Genomic DNA, 23,896 nt, shown 5'->3' with positions numbered 1-23,896 from the left:
ATTCTTCATTGTCAATGTCTCTCCAAGTTTATTCCTGCCCAGATACATTCTACCTTTTGCTGAGCTTTCCAGGAACCCATTCTTTAAGCTGCAATGATAGTATGTTTCTTACATTGCAGCGTTGCCATAGGTGACTTCACCTCATAGTTTTTGTAGCTCATTCCACTCCTTGCCAGCTTCTCCTTTCTTTCCATTCTTCCTTTCTCATGTGTGTTTCTCGATTACAGAGTACAATCATGTTAAAGCATTGCTCTTAGCCTCAAGTATCGGGAAACCTTTGTTTCCCCCAATAAGTACTCATTAAATGTTTTTTAATTGTGACTCAAGTTACAGGAATATAGTATAACATTATCAAATTACAAGTGTCCTTTTAGCGTCAAGTAATAAATAGCAAATGGAAAAGTGATGGCTCAGTGGCTAAGTGCTTACTGTGCAAGCATGAGGACCAGAACCACACAGAAGTTAGACAGGTATAGTGGTACCACACTCAGGAGGCTGAGAACAGGGCTCCACGGAGCAAGCTGACTTGCTAAACTAGCTGGAATTAGCAAGCCGGATCTTCAGTGAGACTCAGTAAATAAATAAAGTGATTAAGGAAGACATTCAGTCTCAGCTTTGGACTTCGTTAAGCATATGTGCACACACATGCAAACACACATATACAGACAAGCATATATGCCATATATCATATGTGTACATGTAAAACAAACAATAAATAAATGAAGTATGGTTCTAGTTAGCAGTAATCAATAAGAGGTCCAGGAAATTCAGCTAATTTAAAGAAAAGTCAAACTTTAAAGCATCATGTTAGAGGGGACTGTAAAAAAAGCTGAGTGAGCCCGGCAGTGATGGTGCACGCCTTTAATCCCAGCAGGGGCAGAAGCAGGTGGATTGCTGTGAGTTCAAGGCCAGTCTGGTCTACAAAGCAAGTCTAGGACAGCCAAGGCTACAAAGATAAACCCTGTCTGGAAAAAAAAAAAAAAGAAGAAGAAGAAGAAGAAAGAAAGTTCAGGGCTGGAGAGATGGCTCAGTGGTTAAGAGCACCGCCTGCTTTTCCAAAGGTCCTGAGTTCAATTCCCAGCAACCACATAGTGGCTCACAACCATCTATAATGTAATTTGATGCCTTCTTCTAGCCTGCGGACAAAACACTGTATACATAATAGTAAATAAATCTTTAAAAAAAAAAAAAAAAAAAAAAGAAAGTTCAGTGGCTGCTCTTCTAGAGGACTTGGGTTCAATTCTTTCTTTCTTTCTTTCTTTCTTTTTTTTTTTTTTTTTTTTTAGGTTTTTGAGACAGGGTTTTTCTGTGCTATCTTGACTGTCCTGGACTTGCTTTGTAGAAAGGCTGACAGTGAATTAGTTAGCAGGGCACCGAACCCTGGACCTTTAGGATCAAAGCCTGAAGCTTTACCAATTGAGCAATTCTTTTCTTATTATTATTAAATATTTTTACATATACATTTATATTATTACATATATCCAATAAACTACCTACATCAAGAAGAACCATGAAACAATCAGGAATTATATAAATGTTACATTCTTAGTATTTTGGCTATTTGTATTTGGCAGCCTTGAAGAAAACATCTTTCCTATCTTAGTACATCTAAATTTCTGAATGTAAATCAATATCTATCATATCTTGTCATTATCAACTTAAAACATCTTAACCGTAAACGACTAAGCTTAATTGTAAAACTAAACTATCTGGTCTTTAACCCCATCAGAGACTTGAGCAGGAATAAAATTAATTACCTGAATATACAGGGGGTGCAGGTTAGCAGCTTCCTAAATGAGAAGATGACAGAGACAGTTTGATACCTGAGCAGTCTCCCAAAACTCTCTGTAACACTGGAGCATCGCCTTCAACCTTCTGGCCCAATATATCTGATGAACATATTTGTGAGGCAAGAACTATTGAGAACTTTTTTTTTACCCTGTCTTGGCAGAGTTTGGCTGTCGACTCTGCCTACATCCAAGCTTGTCCTTTTTTAGGCAGAATTCTGTCTGTGGTAGAAATGAGGACATTTTGCCCAGTGGCTTGTTTGCCATATTTGAAGCCATCTTAAGGAGGTTCTTTGATGCTCATCATCCTCTTTGAGGTAGGCTGGGTGTTGCCAGGAGTTAACCTGTCTCATTGTCAGTGAATCTTTAAAATAATTTAAAAAAAAAAAAAAAACATTTTAAAATGCCATATTCTGTATGTCTCTGAGGTTTTTGAAGACCTTATCTAGCTATTTTACCTTTTCTTTCTATAGAATCATATCTATCTGTTGCACCTAAGATGAAGATAGAACAAAAAGTAGATTAGTGAATCTACTCCTCAACATAATGCCTTACTCACAAGATTATTTTTAATTCATTGGTATAGAATTTTGTAGATAGATGCAAAATAAGTTTAATTTTAGATACAGTGGTGTAGAATTCAAATTTAAGGTTATTCTTCACACATTATACATATTTCTACTCTAATATGCGGTATTGTACCCATGTAACTCAATTATAATACAAGGTTTGCTTCCAATACTTCAAAAGTGCTACTGCAGGCTGTTTAGGATAAATAAGTTACACAAATTAATTGTTAGTTGATCAAATCATGGTCATATCAATTACTAGTCTATTTTTATCACAAGAATATACATCTTAGGTGCAATTGAGCCATTCTTAACGACTGTGTGGCAGCTCACAACTGTCTGTAACTACAATTCTAGGGGATTCAACCCCTCTTCTGGCCACTGTGGGTACCACATGCATGTGTTTCCATTTTAGAGAGAGGATTAACGAAAACTAAATATACTTTTACCATATGATGATAGGGAAAACTTGGAAGCAACCAGGGTAGCCAGGCCTGAAAGTGCATAGAGGAGATTTGAATGTATATACTAAGTGAAAGAAGCCAGATACTTTTGTGGGTCCAACTACAGGACATTCTGGAGAAGGCGGCAAAACTGTAGATAATATGAGCAGAACAGTGATGTCTGTGGGTGAGGAAAAGCACAGAAACAGTGAAGCTAGTCTGCATAACACATGTATATATAATGTCCAACCCCATAGATGGAGTGCATTATGCCTGAACCTTTTTTTTTTTTTTTTTTAAGATTTATTTATGTTGTATACAATAAACAGTGCTCTGCCTACATGCCAGAAGAAGGCATTAGATCACATTATATATAGATGGTTGTGAGCCACCATGTGGTTGCTGGGAATTGAACTCAGGACCTCTAGAAGAGCAGTCAGTGCTCTTAACCTCTGAGCCATCGCTCCAGCCTATGAGTGAACCTTAATGTAAACTTCGGATAATAGTCTTGAGTCAGGTGAGGTTAGCCTTCCAGCCTATTCTACCTTTTCAGTACTGAGGTGGCTCTTCTAGGAGCTTTGCTTCTCTGCATGAACTGCTTTCATGTATTTATTTTAGTTATATGTGTATCTGCATATGAGTTTGCATTCTGAATACAAGTGCCTACATAGGCCAGAGGCGTCAGAGCCTCTGCAGCTGTAGTTACAAGAAGCTGTGAGTTGTCTGAGGTGGGTGCTGAAAACCCAATCTAGGGCCTCTGGAAGATTGGTAAGCTCCCCTAACACAATCTCCTAGCTTACCACTTTTTACAAAGTTTTACTCTAGATCAGGCTGGTTTGGAGCTCACTATGGCTGGCCATGAACTCTTGGCAGTGCTCCTATTTTATGCTCCAAGTGATAGGCTACAGGTATGAGGCATGATTTTTGGGCTTAAACCTTAGAATCAGTTTGTCAGTATGAACTTTTGGTCAAATAATTATCAGCAGCATACATATAACCAACAGTGGTGAGTGTTGCTAGTAGAAGTTCTCCATGTGCAGGGTCAGAAATACATAGAACTCCGTGTTTTCCCTCAGTTTTGCTACTAAGCTAAAACTTGTCCAGAACAATTAAGTTCATTAATTTATGAGTGTGTATATATGTATTATATCTACATTTGTGTGAGTGTGCATGTGCGTGTACCTGCCTGTGGAGGCTGGAGGTCGATGTTGCTGTCTTTTTTTTTTTTTTTTTTTTTTTTTTTTTTTTTTCTTTCAAAACAGGGTCTTTCTGTGTAGCCCTTGCTATCCTGAATTCACTTTCTAGACCAGGCTAGCCTCGAACTCACAGCGATCTGCCTGTCTCTGACTCCCAAGTGCTGGGATTAAAGGTGTGCACCACCACCGCCCAGCTCAATGTTGATGTCTTTACTCACTCTCTATTTTAGTTTTTGAGGCAGGGTTTCTCAGTGAACTGGGAGGTCATTGGTTAGGCTAGGTTGGGTAGCCAATAAGTTCTGCCTGTTCTTGCTCAGCCCATGTAAGTACCCATGCCCAGCTTTGAGACGGGTGCTGGGGATCAGAACACAGCTTTTCATGCTTGAATAACAGGTACTTTATCACCTCAGCTCAGTCAATTGATAATCAAGCATATCAATCATCTCATTACATATATGCATATGTCAAACTCATCAAATGGTTTGCTTGAACTCATTTCACTGTATATGTAAAATTCACTTTACTTTCCGTGCACCCTTTACGCATATTCATGTACACAAATTCATATATGTATGTATGTAAACATACATATGCATAATTTTTAAATCATTGTGCTTTTGTGTGTATGCATGCTTCTGGGGATTGAACCCAGGTTCTAGGATGTGCGAACATACATTCCACCACTGAGCAACACTTTACTTTCCTCTCTTAGCTTCAGTGGAAAAAATCAATATGAACTCAATATATATTTCCAACTTAAGTAGATTATTTTATTCATTTGTGGAGGAAGGAATGTCTGTGTGTCATCATGCACATGAGGAGGTCAGTTCTCTCCTTCTACCGTATAGGTCCTGGGTATTGAATTTAGATTGTCAGACTTGGCAGCAAGTCTTCGCCTACTGAGCCATCGTCCCAATCCTGTTGGCAACTTTTAAAGATAAAGTGTGCCCTTAGATTTTATTTGGAAAATGAAAAGAACTAGCAATATGATGTCAGGTCACTCAGAGTAACTTTATGGACTTTCAAATGCATTAATACATAGGCAATTTGAAAACAGTAACTCTGTTCAAATGCTCCATAACAATCTGACATAGGAAACCGAAGTAGGCATTTTTAATCTCCATTTCTTTATAATAAAAAAAAAAAGCTGAAGGGTTTAAGGGACAAAGCAGTTACAGGATGTTCTGAAATCATGAATTTGAGGTTTTATGCATTGATTAGGCAGCAAATTCTCTTTTTCTTTCTTTTTGCTTTGTTTTCCTTTTTTTTTTTTTTTAATTTTTTGGTTAGGTCTATTTTCTTTTTTTCCATTAATTTATTAATTAATTTAATGATATTTGTTTACATTACAATTGCCGCTTCCCTTCCCTTCTTTTCTCCAGTTCCTCTCGCCTCACCTCTTTCCATTAGACCGCCTCCCACTCCCCTTCTCTTCAAAGAAGGGGAGGCCCTCCTAAAGATACCAACCCACTTGGCATATCAAGTTTCAGTAGGACCAAGTGTGCATCTTTGTCTATGGAGACTAGACAAGGCTATTTAGTTCAGTTAGGGGAAGGGGAGCCAAAGGCAGGCAGTAGAGTCAGAGGCAGCCCCTGCTTCTATGAGGGGTCACAAATGAAGGCCAAGGTGCACATCTGCTACATATGTGTAGGGGTCCTAGGTCTGTCCCATGGATGCCCTCTGGTTGTGGTTCAGTCTCAGTGAGCTCCTATGGGCCCAGGTTAGTTGATTCTGTAGGTTTTCTTGTGGTGTCCTTGACCTTTCTGACAGGTTTTCTTCTCTATGTAGCCTTGGCTGTCCTGGATTTGCTTTGTAGACCAGGCTGGCCTTGAACTCACAGAGATCTGCCTGCCTCTTTCTTCCCAGGCATGTGCCACCCTAATTCTTAAATCTGCCCTACAAATCTCTCTGCAGGTCTCCCACTTGTTCAGGGTGAAGAGGACAGTGAAGAGGCTCGTTGTGCATCTGCGTTCGTTGCAGAAGTTTCTCAGCATACAGTCGGGTGAGTAGCAGTCCACCAGCCAGTGACCACCATGTCCCTTCAGGAAGGCCAGGTCTTTGTTCAGGAGCCTGGCAATGTGCCTTTCAGCCATTTAAATTCTTGTTTTAAAATCAGCTAAGGCTTTTTAGTTTGTTATTATTTATTTATTTTTGTAGGATAGGTTTATAATGAAGAAAATTTACTTTCAATTTTACCTTGAAGTAAAGGGTAGTAAATTAGAACTGTTTGTTTTAAATAAAAATAGAAAATAAGTTGCCTTGTTACAGTAATCATACCATGAATGTATATAAATAGTTAAAAGATTTTGATACTTTTATTATTAACATGGGAACTATTTTCACATTGACATTTTAATGTACATATACTGTATAATCACCATATATAATTTATACAGACAACTAACTTCGTAGGAAAATTGAACAAAGAATAAAAATGTTCACTTTTATTCCCCCTACCCCCATTAATTTTTTTTTTTAAGATTTATTTATTTAATGTTATGAGTACTCCATCTGCATGTACACCTGCAGGCCAGAAGAGAGCATCAGAACACATTATAGATGGTTATGAACCACCATGTGGTTGCTGGGAACAGAACTCAGGACCTCTGGAAGAACAGCCAGTGCTCTTAAACGCTGAGCCATCTCTCCAGCACCCCCCTCCCCCATTAATGTTTTTATTTTATGGTGGTATGGTGGTATGTTTGTTATAACTGATAATGTTGACATACTATTTTTAGTTGAGGTCCATAGTTTGCATTATTTAAATTTTACCATTACAGTATTATATGCAGGGGTCTTGTTACCCTAGATCACTGTGAGGCTCAATATAGACACTAGGAACATACTCACTTTTTAGCATATCCTGTCACTTAATTTTTTTTCTTCTTATTTCACTGCAAAGGTAGAGTTTTAGTTTATGTTTGTTTGTTTTGTTTTTCTTTTTAATCACAGTAACAGTGGGGATAAAATGAAAGCTTTCTAAGCTTTGCTTTACATTACAGAGAGAACCTTATGAGAGTCAAGATACTTTAAAGAGCTTTGTTTTCAATTGACTTTTGTTTTGTTTAGCTTTGGTTTTATCATCACCTGATATGCTGATATGCCTTGAGTGTCCCTGGCAGAGGCAGCCCGTGGCAGAGGCAGCCCGTGGCAGTCTTTGCCTGAGTAATGTTCATCGGGCTCTCGCCAAATGGGAAAAATAAGGAATAAAGCCCTACCTGATTAAAAACAAACAAACAAGCTTAAGAGTTATGGTTTCCTCTACAGAATGCATAGATGAAAGCTATTAGCTAACTAAATACTTTTTTTTTAATGCTTAGAAATTATTAGACAGGCATGGTGGCACACAGCTTTAATCCCAGCACTTGGGAGGTAGAGGCAGGTGGATCTCTATGAGTTCAAAGCCAGCCTGGTCTACAGAGTGAGTCCTGGACAGCCAGGGATACATAGAGAAACCCTGTCTCAAAAACACAAACAAACAAACAAACAAAATCCTTAGATATTAAGTCAGTAACTAAATGTGGTTTTAAAATCCGGTGTGTTTAAATGGTTTCATTCTGGTAAAATATTCCATTCTGTTCTGGAATCGTTGTCTCCTAGCTTCATTGGGTGTGGCGCTCCTGGCTGGTATCTGTGGGTCTCACTGAAGAATGGCATCACCCCTTATCTTCGCTGTGCTGCATTGTTTTTCCACTATTTACTTGGGGTGACTCCACCTGAAGAACTGTTTGCCAGTAAGTAGGAGACTGCAGTCAGAGTAGGGAATGGAGACTTGTTTTCCCTGTTCTTGCCTCCTAGTGTCTTCTGCCCCTACCTGTCCATCATCCGTGTTCACTCTGAACTCAGGTACCCCTGCTAGGACTAGTTAAAAGTGAGGCCAAAATCCAGTTTAGTCTCATAAGCTACAACCCTGCGCTTGGTTCCTGTGCATGTGTAAAGCCCTGGAGTTACTAAAATACCTGCATGTAAGGCGTAGCCGCAGTCCTGGCCTGCGGTCAGTCCCCACACCCATGCAACAAGCTGAAGGCAGAATGGCAAGATCACTTAGCAGGCACTTGTTGCCGAGCCTGACTGCACACAGTCGCTTCCTTCCACTCACACAGTGGAAGGAGAGACTAACAAGTTGTTCTTAGACCTGCAACATGCATAGTCATGTCCCCCTCCAGAAAATAAGTAGATATAAAAAGTAAATAAAAATTTAAAAACCAGATACAGTGGCAAATTGCAACCCCAGCATTTCTATGAGGAAATGGGAGCAGAGACAGGAGCATCTCCCTGAAGCTTGTGGGCCAGCTAGCTGAGAGTTCCCAGTGTAGCAGCAGAAACAAGATAGACCTGGCTGGGTTAACAAGGTGGAAGAAAGAACTCCTAAAAGTTGTCCTCTGGCCTCCACACAAAAGCAAGGCCTGTGAGCATGCACAGGCATGTGAACATACATGTATATGTGCACACGCCCAGGCATGTATACAATTAAAAAAAATACCTATATGCAAGCTGGATGTGGTGGCACATAATTTAATACCAGTTCTTGGGCGGCAGAAGCAGGCAGATTTCTATTAGTTTGAAGGCAGCCTGGTTTACATAGGGAGTTCCAGGCATCCTAAGGCTACATAGCGAGATCTTGTCTCAAAAATAAACTACATGGAGAATATAACTGATAGGATATACAGGAAATTAGAGATATTTGTTACCTTTATGGAAAAGAACTGTTTGTCTATGCCAGAATATAGCTTTGTTATATACTTGTATTTGGATTTTGAGCATATAGCTATACTTAAGAATTAACATAGTGATAGAAAAGGCTTTTTCCGAACATCAAAAGCATGTGTACTTACTGAGAACATCACTCTCATTTTCATTTACTTCTAAATCTAGACAAGAGTGGAGAAGGCTTCCTTACATGATCCCATCGTGAGGATCAGAATATTTGTTTGATTTTAAAAGTGACCAGAATTGTCCAGAGAATTATTCTGTCCTTTGAGAATACATTGATGAGGTCACCTTTACCAACTGTTAACATCCTTAGCTCAAATTCAGGTCACTAGGCCAGTGTGATCGAGCTTTGTCAGGGTTCTCTATAAAATAGGATGTTATTCTCCATTTAGTTTCCAGTACAGATCTCTTGTACTTACTTATCCAATAGCTGTCATAGAAAAGAAAGTATTTTCTTTTGTTAGGATGCAGGCAAATATAAAGAAGCATGAAATATACATGATATAATGTCAAATGGTGATGAGTCCTACAAAGAAAAGTAAAGCTGATCATGGCCAGGTCAGAACTATTGGACATACGTAGTCAAGGAAGACCTTTCTCCAAGGAGACATTAAACAAAGAGCAGCATATATGGGATTGAGCTGGTCAGAGAGTTGAACAATGTTTCTACTTAAGTGAAAATCAATGTGAAGGTATTGCTGGTGTAGCAAGAGAACAGTGAGGACATGATTCCGTCTGGAAGCCTAGCGGACAGGGAGGTCTAGGAGGTAGCCAGATGTGTGCATGTCAGCTGGGTCTTTATGCCACAATAAAGGCTTTGTAAGCTAGGGTGTAGCTTAGTGGTAGAGCACGTCACCATTCCTCAGCAAAGTGCCACCTGTGTCCACACACCACCCCCAGAAAAAGAGGAGACATTGTATTTGTATCCTAAGCATAGTGTTAGTCATAGGAGCCGTCTCTTCAGGGGGACTCAGGATTGTGTTGTAAAAAAATCACTGTGGCTTATTTGCCACCCACTGTTTTATGGAGTAGAGGATAGAAATGAGTCATTGAGTAGATCGGAATAATGTGCTTATTAAATATATCTTGTATTTCTTGCAGATTCTGCTGAAGGAGAGTACAATGCACTCTGTAGCTATCTATCTTTACCCACAAATTTATTCCTGCTTTTCCAGGAATATTGGGATACTGTAAGGCCCTTACTGCTGAGGTACTATGGGTTAAATGTAATTGGTGGGTTTCTATCTAGTTTGAATTTTTTTATGTTTATTTTATTTTTTAATTACAATTATTTACTAAGTTTTTCAGTTGATTAGCATTGACTGCAAAGGTAGAAAAGTACAGAGATTCTTAATCCACACGCTTAAGGAGTGGGGTTAATACTAGTCTCTGACCAGATGGTAGTCTAGCTGTTCTTTTATGGCTGTAATCCATTCATTTTATTTGTTTTCAACACAGTTGATATTTTATCCCAATCTTAAAACATGGTGGGGAGAGAGAAGTACTAGATAGAATCATAATTAAGAATTAAAAGATGAGCCAGGTGCTACAGCGCATGCCTGTAATCCCAGCAGTCGGCCAGAAGGCAGCAGATCTCTGTGAGGTCAAGACCAACCTGGTCTATAAAACAAGTCCAGGACAGCTACATAGAGAAACCCTGTCTCGAAAAACCAAAAAAGAAAAAAATCAGAAGATGCTGGGCATGGCACACTTGGGAGGTAGAAGCAGGCAGATATCTGTGAGTTCCTGCTCATCAAAGGCTACTGATAGTGCTCAGTTTGTAGAGTTCTGGCCTAGCATGTACAAAATCCTCTGTTCAGCCCCATGCACGTTATAAACCAGGCATGGTGGCCCATCATGTCCCCATAATCCCAGAATTCTGGAGCAGATTATATAGCATGTTTGAATCCAGTTCTCAGTACATGATACTTTGTATAAAAGAAAAACAGAGTCTAAACTAGAACAGTATGGGAAACTATAGACAGTGTATAGAGCACATGCCAGGAGAGTGGCTGAGAGATACAAAGGATCTGACAGATGACAGATTAGCACTGAAATGACCAAGAGAGACATGTGTGCCTCCCTTGCAAAAAGCCTTTCTGCCACATGTGCTTCTGGACCTGTTGGTTACTGTCCTCTCCCAGCCTCCACTTCCCTTCCCTCTTTCTGCCCACACTGTTTTTATCATCAGCTTAAGTTACTCTTCACGCCCACTCACTGTGGTTTTCTTTATCCTCCTCATGCCCAGGTCAGAACTGGATGAATGCTACCTGGTTCCTACTACTAGTCTCATGTCCTGTCTCTGTGTCAGAGTTTTGCTTTGCTTCCTAATTTCTCATGGGCATTGTAATGTCCTGTACAATCAAATTAGGAATTAATATCATTTTTTTAGTACAGTCACAAATCTTACTTTTATATTCCTGGAGTAGCTAAGTTCTAGATGTGCTATTTTGGTTTAAATATTAAAAATGCTTTAAAATGGAAAGTCCCTGCCATCTGTGCTATTCCTAGTATTCATGTCTACTCTGCTTTGTAGAGCTCTGCAGGCAGCATCTGGGGGTTCTTTGTCAGTTGGCTTCAGCTTAGGTTTAGCTAGTGGAAGGCAGCAGTAGGGTGCTAGAAACAAGGAAGGAGAAGGAAGCCAGAGTGTCCTAGCTACCTCTCTCTGCCTCCTGGGACATCTTCAGTAGTGACTGTAGCTCTTCTGTGGCTCTGCTTGAAAAGCCTGCTCCCGTCCTACTCTCCCTAGGGCAACAGTGATGCTCTCTTTCCTCCCACTCCTCCAGCCTGCACTGGGGCAAATATTTAAGGCTTACTTGCCTTTTTGTCTCAAGGTTGCTTCTCAGCCCTCTACCACTTCTTCTCCCACCTCTCCTCTGTTCTGAGGATTGAATCTAGAGCCTTGTCCTAGGCAAGTACACCATGCCAAGGTATATGCTGAGTCCCTGTCACTTGTGTTGCTGCTTCCTAGTATTAAATTCCCTCATTGAAATTGTCAGATGGTTTCTGTGCTAAAGACTAATTGACAAAACCCATGAAAATGAATTTAGAAGAGGGAGGGAGAGACCGGGGAGAAGATGTAAACTTAAAGGCACAGAGGGGGAACATGAAAGGACAGGACTGGGGAAAACAGCTGATGCATGGTGTGGTGAGTCTGGAACTATCTTGACTTTCTCTTGACTTCACTTGCAGGTGGTGCACAGACCCTGCCTTACTCAACTCTTTGAAGCAGAAAAGTGCTGTGGTCAGGTTGGTTTGACTACTGAAATCTTTTGACACATCCAGAACCATGTTTCCAAAATACTTGGTTGATTTACAGTAATTTGTGGTCTGTCCCCTTTATTCTCAGTTGATTGTTTCCTGTGTGTCTGGTGGTCTTTGCCAGACATCAGATTCTTCCTTCCAGTTCTCCTTGGAATGGGTATCCTTTCCTTCATAAATTGTTGGAAGCCACCAGCTCCACTGGAGGACTGAATCTTGCTTAAACCGGCACCTGCCTGTTAAAAGGCAAAGGAGCCTGTGTCTGGAAGCTGCTAGTGCACTAAAGCCACTGCTCTTATAAGCCAGTCTCCCACTCTGAGAATAAAGATATAACTAGAACTGACTCGCCCTCCCCACTTCTTGCATGTATGTTTAGAAACTAGCCCCCATGCATACCTCAAAACAAGAGAAACTTTTTTTTTTTTTTTTTTTTAACTAGACACAATAACACACACCCATGATCCCAGCACTCGGGAGGTTGAGGCAGGAGCTTTATGAGCTGCCAGCCAGCCTGGGCGTTGTAAGGAGACAAGACTGTTTCCAAACGAACAGGAAGCTTTCTTAGCCCTCTTCTCTCTTGAGTTATGGTTCTGTCAAAATCTACCTTTTCCCTCAAGTACCAGTTCAAATGCTACCTTGTCCATGAAGCCAATCCTCTCTGATATATGAGTGTGTCTACTCGTGTGCCTGCCAGCCACCTAAATCGCTAAAATAGTAAACAAGAGAATGGCACATAAATCTTTGTTTCCCTCTGTGACCCCGTTTATATTATCTGCAGAGTCTAACTTTTATGTGAACTTAATTGCTTCAATGAACAAGTAGAAGAGTTGATTCTTAGTACCATTTTTCTTTAGATGAAGGTAAAGGTTGTGAGATAATGTATATTTTCCTTCTTTTCTTGTCTCTTTAGCCCTTGAACTCCTTTAGCTACAGGGTTAATATGTGTAAGCTGCACTCTCTGTAACCCAGGATTAGTGGTTGATAATAATAGCCCCTGTAGCAGCATGCCATAACCAAGAAAAGAAACACCTCACAATATAGACAAAAAGGAAAGTTTATGATAACAGTATATATTTTTAGACTAGTAATATCATGTAAGTTTTTTTTTTCTTTATTTCATGGCTTGGTGTACCTTTTAAGTATCTTTCCATAGCAAGGTACTGAAATAATCTGAAATTTAAAAGAAATAATGCATATATACTGTCTTTGGTTATGAGTAACTAGCAATCTTATGTACCAAAACTTAAAACAGTGTAGCATAAAATATAATGATATATAGAAAATACTATTAATGCCTTAAAGAAATATAAAGAGGAAACAGCATGATGGCTTATGCCTGTAGTTCCTGCCCTTGGGAGGCTGAGATAGGAGGATTGCTGTTTATGGGAGGCTGAGATAAGAGGATTGCTGTTTACTTGAGGCCAACCTGGGCTATAGATTGAGTTTGAGACCAACCCAAACTACAGAATGGGGCCCCATCTTTAGAAAACCAAAAGAAGCGGGGTGGTGGTGGCTCATGCCTTTAATCCTAGCACTTGGGAGGTGGTGACAGGCAGATCTCTGAGTTCAAGGCCAGCTTGGTATACAGAGCGAGTTCCAGGACAGCCAGGGATAACAAAAAGACAAACAAAAAACAAAAAGAAAAAATGGCCAGGTGGTTGACACACTCCTATGATCCCAGCACTTAGAAGGCAGAGGCAGGCAGATCTCTGTGAGTTCGAGGTCTGCCTGGTCTACAAAGCAGTTCTGGACAACCAAGGCTACCCAGAGAAATCCTGTCTTAGAAAAAAAATAATAATAAAGAATTATAAAATGAGGGGCTAGAGAGAAGGCTTTGAGGTTACGAGTAATGCTTTTCCAGAGGACCTGGGTTCGATTTTCAGCACCTGCATGGAAGTTCATAAACATCTATAACTCTAGTTTCAGGGGATCTAATGCTGTTTTCAGCCGCAGCAGGCACACACACAGTGCATAGGCATACATGTAGACAAAAACTATATACATAAAATTCATAATATCTTAAAAATATTTTTTAAATTGTAAGATATAAATCGATTGTCATTTAGGGAGAAAGTCCTATGTTACTCAGATGATTTTCTTTAGGCTACATAAATCTCTTGCCATCTCTCACATGAAGGGACTGGATGTTGACATTTGCCACTATGTATCAAGTGCTGAACATACTCTGTTTCACTTCTTCAGTATCTCATTGAGTCTCTAAGAGTTCTGGGAGTTTTCTTGATACATGCATGCACACACACAGTCACTTTGTAGATAGGCTGGCCCTAAACTCAGAGATCTGCCTGCCTCTGTATCCCAAGTGCTGGGATTAAAGGCATGCGCCATTTCTTAGTACTTATATTTAATATCTTTTAAACCACTGAGTCTTAACATAGTTCATTTAATGTTTCTCTTTCTTTCTTTCTTTCTTTTTTTTTTTTGAAAACATTAAATTGATGATAGACCCATGGTTGGAATATATCCAGCCTTAGTTTTTAGATAAGAAAATATACCGTGCCTTGTGTCCTTCAGTTTTAACCTGTTTACTCATATATAAAACTGCCTTTTAAACTGTGCTTCTAGGTACCCTAGAAAAAGAAATAGTTTGATAGAGCTTCCTGATGACTACAGCTGTCTTCTAAATCAAGCTTCTCACTTTCGGTAAGAAGCAAAGGCACAGGGGCACGGGGCGGGGGGGCGGAGGCATTCCTAGGCACAGGGCCGGGGGGCGGAGGCATTCCTAGGCACAGGGGCACGGGGCGGGGGCAATCATAGACACGGGGGCACGGGGCGAGGTAATCCTAGGCACAGGGGCACTGGGCAGGGGCAATCCTAGGCACGGGGGCACGGGGCAGGGGCAATCCTAGGCACGGGGGCACGGGGCAGGGGCAATCATAGGCACGGGGGCATGGGGTGGGGGCAATCATAGACACGGGGGCACGGGGCGGGACAATCCTAGGCATGGGGACACGGGGCGGGGCAATCCTAGGCACGGGGGCACGGGGCGGGGGCAACCTCTTTTACCTGGGCTTGCGTTTGGTCTACCCTACAACCAATGAGCTTGTGAAAACATGAGATGGTTCAGCAGCTTGGGGTGCAGCCACCAATCCTGTTGACTCATGTTTGATCTTTGAGACCCACGTGGGAAGAGAAAACAATCTCTTGCAAGTTGTCTTCTGAGCCCCACACAAGCACACAGATTTCCGGGTGTGGCTTACTTGTTTAGGAGGTGACTGCTCTGTACCCACTCACTGTGTTAGATTGCTTTAGAACCATGCTAAAGCAGACAAGTCTGCGTGCTAGTCATCATTGGCAGTGCTGCTCACTACCTCTCTACTGTCCAAAGGACTTTAACCACCAACTCCTTTACATGGCCCTGGCCTTCTGTCTCCTCATCACTAAATCTGCTTTCTGTCTCTATGGATTTAGCTATGTGGATAGTCATCATAGAAAAAGAATCTTTGGCTTCTTTCACTCAGTATATTTTTTGGTTGGTTGGTTTGGCGGGGGGTGGGGGAGGTTGAAACAGGGTTTCCTGAAACTCAGAGAGCTGCCTGCCTCTGCCTCCCAAGTGCTGGGATTAAAGGTGTGTGCCACATTGCCTGGCTTCACATATAGTGGCATGTGCTTTTTTTCTTTTTTTTTCCACTCTGTGTTTTCTATGGTTTATCCAGGGTTGTTCCTGTTTTGGTTACTATTCCATTATATGTATAGACCACAGTTGTTTATGTCTTCTTCCATTCACGGACATCCACATTTATGATGGGTTGTTTCTTCCTTTTAACTATTATGAATAATGTTGCTATAAACATTCATGTACAAGCTGCCGAATGAGCATTCATTTTTCATTTTGTTTAGGTGTATAGTTAGATTATTTGCTAGGTCATGTTTGACTTTTTTGGTGTCAAACCCTTTTATACACACTGTATCATTTTATAACCTTGCCAGCAATGTATGGTGCATATTATTTCTTCGCATCCTTACCAGACCCTCAGTGAACTACCAGATAAATCTGTAAATAAAATCCCGGGTTTTGGAAGACAGGATCCCTATTGTCTATCCTGACACAAGTAAGAGACACAGAAACATAAGCTGCATCTTCATGTCGTCTATGCTGAATGAGGGAATAAAGAGTGGTTTTTTAGCCTACTACAAAGAATGCCATATTCCAAAGCCATGTTAAATCCAACAGTGTAAACACAATTGAGTAAACCATGACAGCAGCAGCAGTAGCAGCTGTTAAATGGTCACATCAGATGAAGACTAGATTTTATAAATGAATCTTAGTATAAATATGAGACTTCTAGCAAATTTTCTACTGTGGTTTAATCAGAGGCATTTTTTTTTTTATTTTTAATTTTTCATGATGTGTTTTCTTTGTGTAGCCTTGGCTGTCCTGGAACTCACTCTATAGACTCAGGCTAGCCTTAAACTCAGCGATCCACCAGTCTCTGCCTCCTAAGTGCTGCAGCCAGTGTTTTAACCACTAAGCCACTCTAGCCCCCGAGAGGAAGTTATTTTGTTGTTGTTGGTTTTTGTTTTGTTTTTGTATGTTTTGTGATGCTGAAGCTTAAGCCCAAAGCCTTATACATACTAAACATACACTGTCATTAAGTTTTATCCAAGCTCAGACAACATTTATGCATATTAATCACTGCATCCTGCTATTTATTCTTTGAGAATTTCATGCATGTATCCAGTGTGTTTTGGTCATATCCATTTGCCACTACCGTCCTCCAATTCCCTCCGGGTCTCTAAATATGTTTCCTGCTAAACTTGACACTCTCTCATTTTTTACCTCACAGAGCTCTGTTTGTGTGCCCATATGGGCATGGATGTAGGGGATGGGCAATTGACTAGCTGCCTTCCCGCCACCAAGAAAAGTGACTCCTCAGCTCCAGCAGCCATCAGCTTTCAATAGCTGCTCAGCTGGGGCCTGAATAGCCCCTCTTTACTCCATGCTGGACTTTATTTTATTTTGTGTGTATGAGCATTTTGCTTGCATGTGTGTATGAGTACCGTGTGTATGCCACGAGCCCATGGACACCCAAAGACCTGAACCTGACCCTGGTTCTGATCCCTGATCCCTGGACCTGAAGTTCCAGATGGTTGTAAGCCACCATGTGAGTGCTAGGAATTGAACTTGGGTCCTCTCAGCAAGAGCAACAAGTGCTTTTAACTATTCCAGCCCCATGCTGGAATCTTTAACTGGCTTGATCTTGTGCAGGTAATGACAGCTGCCATACCAAGATTAGGAGACAGCATTGTAGCTGTCTTTGCTACTTTGTGGCTTCATCCCTTAGCACTATATAGGAGACAAAGAAAGATAGAAGGAAAAGAGGAATTAGGGAAATCTCTGAGGATCCTTTATAGGGCCAAGCACACAAGATAAATCACACCGCACAGCGTTTGTTAGGGAGAGGTTGATATACAGGCTCTGTCTGTGGCTGGGCCAGCTCAGTTGCTTATTCTCGCCATGTTGAGCAGCAGCTCTTTGTATTAACTACTACCCACTGCAGTAAGAAACTTCTCTCACCAAGGTAAGGAGCAGCACAAATCAGGCACAGGAGGTTCCCAGGCTTAAGCAGGGGACACTGGGGTCCATCACCTGGTGCAGGAGGTTGAGCTAGAGCAGCAGGCAGTGGGCACATAGGTGAGTCTGCCTCAGGAGGCTGTGCTGGACTGGTCGTCTGGAACAAGAGTTTTTCACAGAGGCCTACTCCAAGTGGGGCTAAGTCAGGAATGTTTTAAAAAGGGTTTTTATGTATGTTCATGTGTGTTTATGCCACATGTATGCAGATGTCCATGGAGGCCAGAAGGGGGCATCAGATCCTTTGGCATCGTAGTGAACAGCAGTTGTAAGGTGCTTGAAGCTGCCGTAGCCACTGAGCCATCGCCCCAGTCCTTATTCAGTTTTGTTTGTTTTAGTTTTTTTTGAGACAGGGTTTCTCTGTGTAGCCTTGGCTGTCCTAGACTCACTAAGTAGACCAGGCTGGCCTCGAACTCACAGCAATCTGCCTGCCTCTGCCTCCCAAGTGCTGGGATTAATGGCGTATGCCACCACACCCATCTCTTTAATCAGTTTTTTAAAAGTCCCCTTGAAGTAAAATAAATGAGCAATCATCTAATTCAGTGTCTTTTGTCCTTCAGTAGCTTTGCTGAGTAGGGTGAGTGATGGAAACATGCTTTACTGCTAAGTAGATGTATGGTCTGGTTCTTGTTTTTCCAACACACTGACTGTGTCCTTCCCTATTGAGGTGTCCTCGGTCCGCAGATGATGAGCGAAAGCATCCTGTCCTCTGTCTTTTCTGTGGGGCCATCCTGTGTTCTCAGAACATCTGTTGCCAAGAAATAGTGAATGGGGAAGAAGTTGGAGCTTGTGTTTTTCATGCGCTTCATTGTGGTGCTGGAGTCTGCATTTTCCTAAAGTGAGTATGGAGTCATTTGGAAGCTTGCTGAGAGTCTCAGCTGAAAGTGTGTATCCAGTCAATATGCCAGTAGAGTAAGTAGTTCTTTAAAAAATAAGATTGTTTACATTTCCTTCATTGTAGAAAAATCTTAAATGGTATAGATTTTATAGATTCCAGCTCTGTGCAATAGGCAGATATAATGGGAAAGCTCAAAGTCTTTTTTTTTTTTTTTTTTTTTTTTTTGGTTTTTCGAGACAGGGTTTCTCTGTGTAGCCTTGACCATCCTGGACTCACTTTGTAGACCAGGCTGGCCTCGAACTCACAGCGATCCGCCTGCCTCTGCCTCCCGAGTGCTGGGATTAAAGGCATGCGCCACCACGCCCAGCTTGAAAGCTCAAAGTCTTAAAACTTACAAAGTCTGTATAAATTATTAACTTTAGGCTGTCTTTCCTATTTATTTATTTGTGTGTTTACCAGTTCTTTTTTTTTTTTTTTTTTTTTTTTGAGACAGGGTTTCTCTGTGTAGTCTTGGCTATCGCTTTGTAGACTAGGCTAGCCTCGAACTCACAGTGTTCCACCTGCCTCTGCCTCCAGAGTGCTGGGATTAAAGGCATGCGCCATCACGCCTGTATTTATGTGTTTAGAGACAAGATTTCTCTTTGTAGCTCTGGCTGTCCTGAAACTCACTTTGTAGCACAGGCTGGCCTTGAACTCCCAGAGATCCTGTCTCCCAAGTGCCTTCTGGCCCAGTGTTGTCTTTTGGATGTCTTTCTTCCTTTCTTTTAACAAAAGATTGACTATTTAGGACAATAGTGATAAATGTTCATGAAAGAAGATCGCTTGCACGAGAGAAATAACATTCAAAGTTGATTTCTGTGCTTTTTCTTTCCATTCTCCCTATGAAATTCAGTGTTTGGTTATATAAGCCCAAAAGTCTTATTAACTGTGAGATATATCATTGCTTAAAGGCAACCTTTGAAACACAGGAAAGACTGGCATAGAAGCCAAACTCAAATACCTGTTTGCTTCTAGAGAAGCCACAGGAATAAGTCCACCTATCCCAACTGTGTATTTATAATTTGTTTATCTTATAATTTCTCATTGTGGTACTTAAGCATTTCTCTGCAGTAAGCATCTCAAGTGCCCTCAAAGTGCTATTGGAGGCTGCCTCAAACCAGGAACGCCCTTAACATTTTCTTGGTTGTGGGTGCTCTGTCTTTCCTTGAAGCCAGCTTCAGCTGAGGTGGGAGGTTAGGAAACAGCAGAGATAGACCCAGCCACATTTCTCCAGGGCCCTGTGGCTCATGTAGGGCAGCCTCCCTTTTCAGTATATCCAGCCAGAATTACTGATTTCCCAATTTTCAAGATCCATGAATCCTTTTTTATTGCATCAATAAAAGCAGCAGTGTTTATTCCCTTTCATAGACAAAACACAGTTTAGTGCTGGGTGGTGGTGGCACACGCCTTTAGTCCCAACACTCAGGAGGCAGAGGCAGGTGAATCTCTGTACATTTAAAGCCAACTTGGTCTTTAGATCAAGTTCCAGGACAGCCAAAGCTACACAGAGAAACCTTGCCTCCAAAAATAAGCAACCAACCAAACAAAAAATCACAAGCCAAACAAAGAACTACAGTTTAGTGTGTTTGTCCATGGCTGTATTGCCTTTTTAAAATAGATATTAGCCATGCTTTTTTTTTTTTTTTTTTAAAGCTTAACTTTGATTCATTGTCTATCATCTGCACATATGCATTTAACAGTGTTTCCTGCCATTTGTTTTGTTCTTCAGAATCAGAGAATGTAGAGTGGTCCTGGTGGAAGGAAAGGCCAGAGGCTGTGCCTACCCAGCCCCTTACTTAGATGAATATGGAGAAACAGACCCTGGGCTAAAGTAAGGGGATTTTTGTTTTGTTTTGTTTTTGTGTGTGTTTTTAATGGAAGATTTTAATCGGTTGTCTTATATTTTATTCATTTTATTGTATGTGTATATTAATACTTCTTTAAACATAAAAAACCTGCAACTAGAGCTACTGATGGTTATGAGCTGCCATGTGGGTGCTGGGAATTGAACCTAGGTCTTCTGCAACAGCAGTGAATACTCTTAACCACTGAGCCAGCTCTCCAGCTGGCCCTGTTGTTTGAGACAGGCTCACTGATTATAGGAGGCTGGCTGGCTGGTCAGTACCACTTTTAACACACTCAGCTTTTTATGTAGTTTTGGGGCCTTGAACTCAGATCCTCATGATTGCATGGCAGGCACTTTATTGACTGAGCCATCTCCCAAACTTTTTTTTTATTCTTTTAAAATATCGTCCAAAATGAGTAGATTCACTATATAGGGCTTGGGATCTATTAGATTGTATAGCATAGAGCTTTGTTTTTATTGACACAGCATTTGACCAGCCTTTAAGTTTAAGGGGGAAAATGCTGATTGCTAGAAGTAGTTAATACTGTTTAACTTTAATCCCAGTATACAGGAGGCAAAGGCAGCTGGATCTCTGTGAATTTAAGGTTTGTGGAATCTGAGTAGTGAGTTCCAGGCCACCCGGGCCACATAATGAGAGTCTATCTAAAAAACAAAACCAAGGGGGCTAGAGCGATGGCTCAGAGGTTAAGAGCACTGGCTGCTCTTCCAGAGGTCTTGAGTTCAATTCCCAGCAACCACATGGTGGCTCACAACCATCTATAATGAGATCTGGTGCCCTCTTCAGGTGTACATGCAGGCAAAACACTGTATATGTAATTTTAAAAAAAGAAAACAAAACAAAAAAAAAAAAACCCAGCAACAAAATAATTAATAATTGAGAATAATCATGAGTTGTTCTAGAAAAGTAGAAAAATGCAGTTTTTTTAATTTTTTGGTTTTTTGTGTTCATTGGTGTTTTGCCTGCATATCTGTCTGTGTGGGGGCATCAGAAGCCCTGGAACTAGTTACAGACAGGTGTGAGCTGCCATGTGGTTGCTGGGAATTGAACCCAGGTCCTCTGGAAGAGTAACCAGTGCTCTCAACCGCTGAGCCATCTCTCCAGCCCCACAGATGCAGAATTTTTAACTTAATGATAAACAGTGTAAATGTTGACAAAGAGCTGAGACATTTGATGGTCCAGGGGCTGAGATGCCTGTTACCTCCATTACTGCACTCAACAGACTTCTGGCTTTTCTGTTTATCTGGCACAGTGTTGCAGATTGCATAACCCTGGAATAGAAACGTAGTTACTTGCCAGGCATGCATCGGTGGTGCAGGCCTGTAATACCAAAGGGAATCTAGGACAACCAACATTACACAGAGAAACCCTGTCTCAAAAAACAAAGAATGGAGGGCAGGGAGGGGGGGAGATGTAGTTACTTAAACATTTGCCAAGCCAGGTATGATGATGCATATCTGTATATAGTCCAAACACCTGGGAGGATGAGGCAGGAAGGTCATTGGAGTATTGCAGTTCAAATCCAACCTGGGCACGGTAATAAGACACTTCTTCCCTGAGTAAAAAAATATAATCAAACAAGAAAATGTTTGCTAAGCGTGGGGAAGGTGAATCATAGGGATGGGTATAAAATGAAGTACTTCTGAGCAGCAGAGCATACTCTAAGGACTTAGTGTTATAGCTCATACCTAATCTACACAAAACCATAAACTGAAGCCGGGTAAAGTGTGAGGACAGAAAGCTCTTAGAACCCTGCTCAGCTAACCAGCAGAGAAGACCAGAGCTGCTTTACAGCAGACACCAGTTTAAATGAGGCCTCCTAATGTTCCTCATGTGTGAGACCTGATTTCCAATAGGTCAAGGAGTACATTTCTGCTTTGCCAACTAAGTGGTGTGCGAAGTTCTTAGTAGTCAATGTAAAGAGTTGTCCTGTTTCTCTCCCCTCTCCCCACCCCTCCTCTCTCTTTCTTTAGACAGGGTTTCTCTGTGTGGCCCTGGCTGTCATGGACTTGCTTTGTAGACCAGGCTGGCCTTGAACTCACAGAGATCTGCCTGCCTCTGCCTCCCTGAGTGCTAGGATTACAGGCATGCTTCACTGTGTCTGGCAAGTTGCCTTATTTCTAAGCCTTGTCCTGGTGCTGATTTAAGACTAGAAACATCACTGTTACTTGATTCAAACTTAGATGTTATTTTTTTCTGAAGGAGGGGAAACCCACTTCATCTATCTCGGGAGCGGTATCGGAAGCTGCATTTGGTCTGGCAACAGCACTGCATTATAGAAGAGATTGCTCGGAGCCAGGAGACTAATCAGATGCTATTTGGATTCAACTGGCAATTACTCTGAGCTCCAACTCTGCCTCAAGACAATCATGAGTGACATCAATAATAAAGACTGGTCTAAAATTCTAGAGAACTTTCTGAGGACAGGGAAGTATTGAAGGGTCTTTTGATCCATGTCCGGATTCCCATACATTAATAAAATATTCCTTAATGGCTTTCAGTTATCAAACATAAGCTTCAAGGGAAAAAACAAGACATAGATTAATCTGTTTTATGTTCTAGAACACTAAAGAAATGCTTGTTCACCCAAGTGTCTATTTCTGCTAATATGTCCAGAAAACTCATTTCCCTTCATAACTGTTCTGTTTTATTTCATACCATCCACCTGGTGAATGAAGTCACGTCAAGCATTTGTGGACATGTTTACATCTGGTTAACATCTCTGCACTTTGGTATTTGGCGGTTTCCTGAGTGTAATTCAGCCTGCATTAGATCTCTGGCAAGATGGCAGTCACATGTGGTGGCTTAGAGAGGAGCTGCACAACTCTGCAGTCTTTCAACTAAAATGATTTCAAAAATGTAAATAGTTTTCTTCTTTAAGGAAATATCCTTATTGAACCACCAGTGGCCTCAGCCAGAGACAGATCGAAGTCTGTGAGGACAGAGATGAGCTCTGTGAGGAGGCTGGGAAGCGTCCTGCCACTGCAGACCTCAGGAAGAGTTAGGAGAGTGTGCTCGTCACACGTTCCTCGCACCAAAAGCCCATTATCCTTACCTGACTCCAGAGTGCTCTGTGGAGTCACAAGGTACCCACTCCGTGTCCCAGAGGCAGCTTTCTGCAGTGAGAACTCCTGTCTCTTGTGGCCCCATCTTATTTGACACTCAGGAAACTCTTGCTGTTCTGAAGCAAACTCTTTGTAGAATGAGAGTCAGAAAATTGCCCCGGTCATACAAGCTCAAATTAGAATGGCCATGTTTCAGCCAGTTCTGCAACCTTCTATGGCGTCTAAAAGACAGATCCTTAATGTCTTGTGAAACCTTTCATAAACTATGGTTTATGATTAATATAAACAGCCAAAAAAGGAAAAGAAAGAAAAGCCATGTAATCAGGTCTGTGTCCTGTTATAACCTGCTGTGGTTGAGCCATCTTGCTTATAAAAACACAGCTCCCCTGAGTCTGGCATAGACTTCTTGGTTCTTGGCTTTAACCTTTTATATCAAGAACTTGTGAATGAGTTACAGAGACCAGATCAGTTAGTACTTCTCTAGCTTCTGTGGTACTGGGTGATACTAACAGTTGAGAGATGTGCTTGAA

General features: G+C 41.3%; 1 protein-coding gene across 1 annotated transcript in view; it reads left to right on the top strand.

The window, feature by feature from the left end:
- Ubr1 (ubiquitin protein ligase E3 component n-recognin 1) overlaps positions 1-23,247 on the top strand; it is a 113,208-nt gene extending 89,961 nt beyond the window's left edge. Inside the window, exons 40-47 of the mRNA XM_051144470.1 lie at positions 5,910-5,997; positions 7,596-7,729; positions 9,810-9,918; positions 11,901-11,957; positions 14,553-14,630; positions 18,227-18,397; positions 20,166-20,267; positions 22,504-23,247. Of these exons, the coding sequence (XP_051000427.1) occupies positions 5,910-5,997; positions 7,596-7,729; positions 9,810-9,918; positions 11,901-11,957; positions 14,553-14,630; positions 18,227-18,397; positions 20,166-20,267; positions 22,504-22,645 (881 nt within the window). The 3' untranslated portion in view covers positions 22,646-23,247. The remainder of the gene's footprint in view (positions 1-5,909; positions 5,998-7,595; positions 7,730-9,809; positions 9,919-11,900; positions 11,958-14,552; positions 14,631-18,226; positions 18,398-20,165; positions 20,268-22,503) is intronic.
- The last annotated feature ends 649 nt before the right edge of the window (positions 23,248-23,896 follow it).

Source organism: Acomys russatus, chromosome 4 (assembly GCF_903995435.1).
Source record: "Acomys russatus chromosome 4, mAcoRus1.1, whole genome shotgun sequence".
NCBI classification, from domain to species: domain Eukaryota; kingdom Metazoa; phylum Chordata; class Mammalia; order Rodentia; family Muridae; genus Acomys; species Acomys russatus.
The sequence above is the reverse complement of the archived record's forward strand: the minus strand, read 5'-3'. Positions and strand labels throughout refer to the sequence as shown.